At 29.1% G+C, this 956-nt stretch overlaps 1 protein-coding gene across 1 annotated transcript; it reads right to left on the reverse strand.

The window, feature by feature from the left end:
* Positions 1-223: 223 nt before the first annotated feature.
* Positions 224-754, reverse strand: PCYB_007310 (hypothetical protein; the record flags this gene model as incomplete). The annotated part of the gene is made up of 1 exon (XM_004228152.1): positions 224-754. A coding segment is annotated over one exon (531 nt), but the record flags the coding sequence as incomplete, so codon positions are not given.
* Positions 755-956: the final 202 nt, after the last annotated feature.

A 956-nucleotide genomic window follows, 5' to 3' on the forward strand; every position in this document is an offset into this window, starting at 1 on the left:
GATGCATATACTCTATTTTTGTGTATTCCCCCATTAGGATTATTCTGACAAACTATAGGCAATGCTGTATGGTCTCCTATTCGAATTATTTTCTTTATTTTCGCATTCCTGTGATAATTTATTAATGTATCTTTTCTTCTTCATTAGTTTAGGGTTTATCCATGATGCTAAGGGGGTATACTAATATCGGGAAAAATATATGACATGTTAAATTATACAATTTTTATAACATATCAATATTTTTATTATAGGTATACCATAAATTGTAAAACAGGTTATCACTTATTACAAAAAAATTACCTACCTTATACGTAACAAATGAAAATAAAGATATTAGTGACATTGCAGAAACTGGGATTGAAATGGTACCAGCTAGTGAAGATCCTTGGAAGTATGGTAATTCTCCTATGTTATCGCACTTTTTTATTGATTCAAGATGATTATTAAATAGTTCTCGAAATTTTTCTAATTCTTTACAGAATCTATTGTTACCTTTCCCCTTACATGTACTCTCTTGATTCATATAATCTTGGGCACATATTTCACCTTTTCCACAAGTATTATGATCTTCATTTGAAGATTCATTTTTAAAATTATAAAAGTTTTCATACAATTTATCTAATTTTTCAAGATTACTATATGTATTTTCGTCAATAGCTTCCGTATGCCCTATGCAATCTTCGAAATTACCAAGCCACAAAAAAAATTCATCCAATAACTTCTTACTATATGTAATTTTATCAGTTGATTTCAACTTACCATAGAACCAGTAATTGGTATATTCACAAAATCCAGATATATTTCTTTCAGGATGAAATCCCAAATCTGATATATAACTATAAGCATTGGCACAACCTTTCTTAAAAGAGCCATCTACCTCTTTATATTTATTTAATTTTCTTGCATATAACCTTCACACTGACTTTCAACAACACCTTTTTTGGAGTCCTCGAGCT

Source organism: Plasmodium cynomolgi (assembly GCF_000321355.1).
Source record: "Plasmodium cynomolgi strain B DNA, scaffold: 1247, whole genome shotgun sequence".
Classification (NCBI taxonomy): Eukaryota; Apicomplexa; class Aconoidasida; order Haemosporida; family Plasmodiidae; genus Plasmodium; species Plasmodium cynomolgi.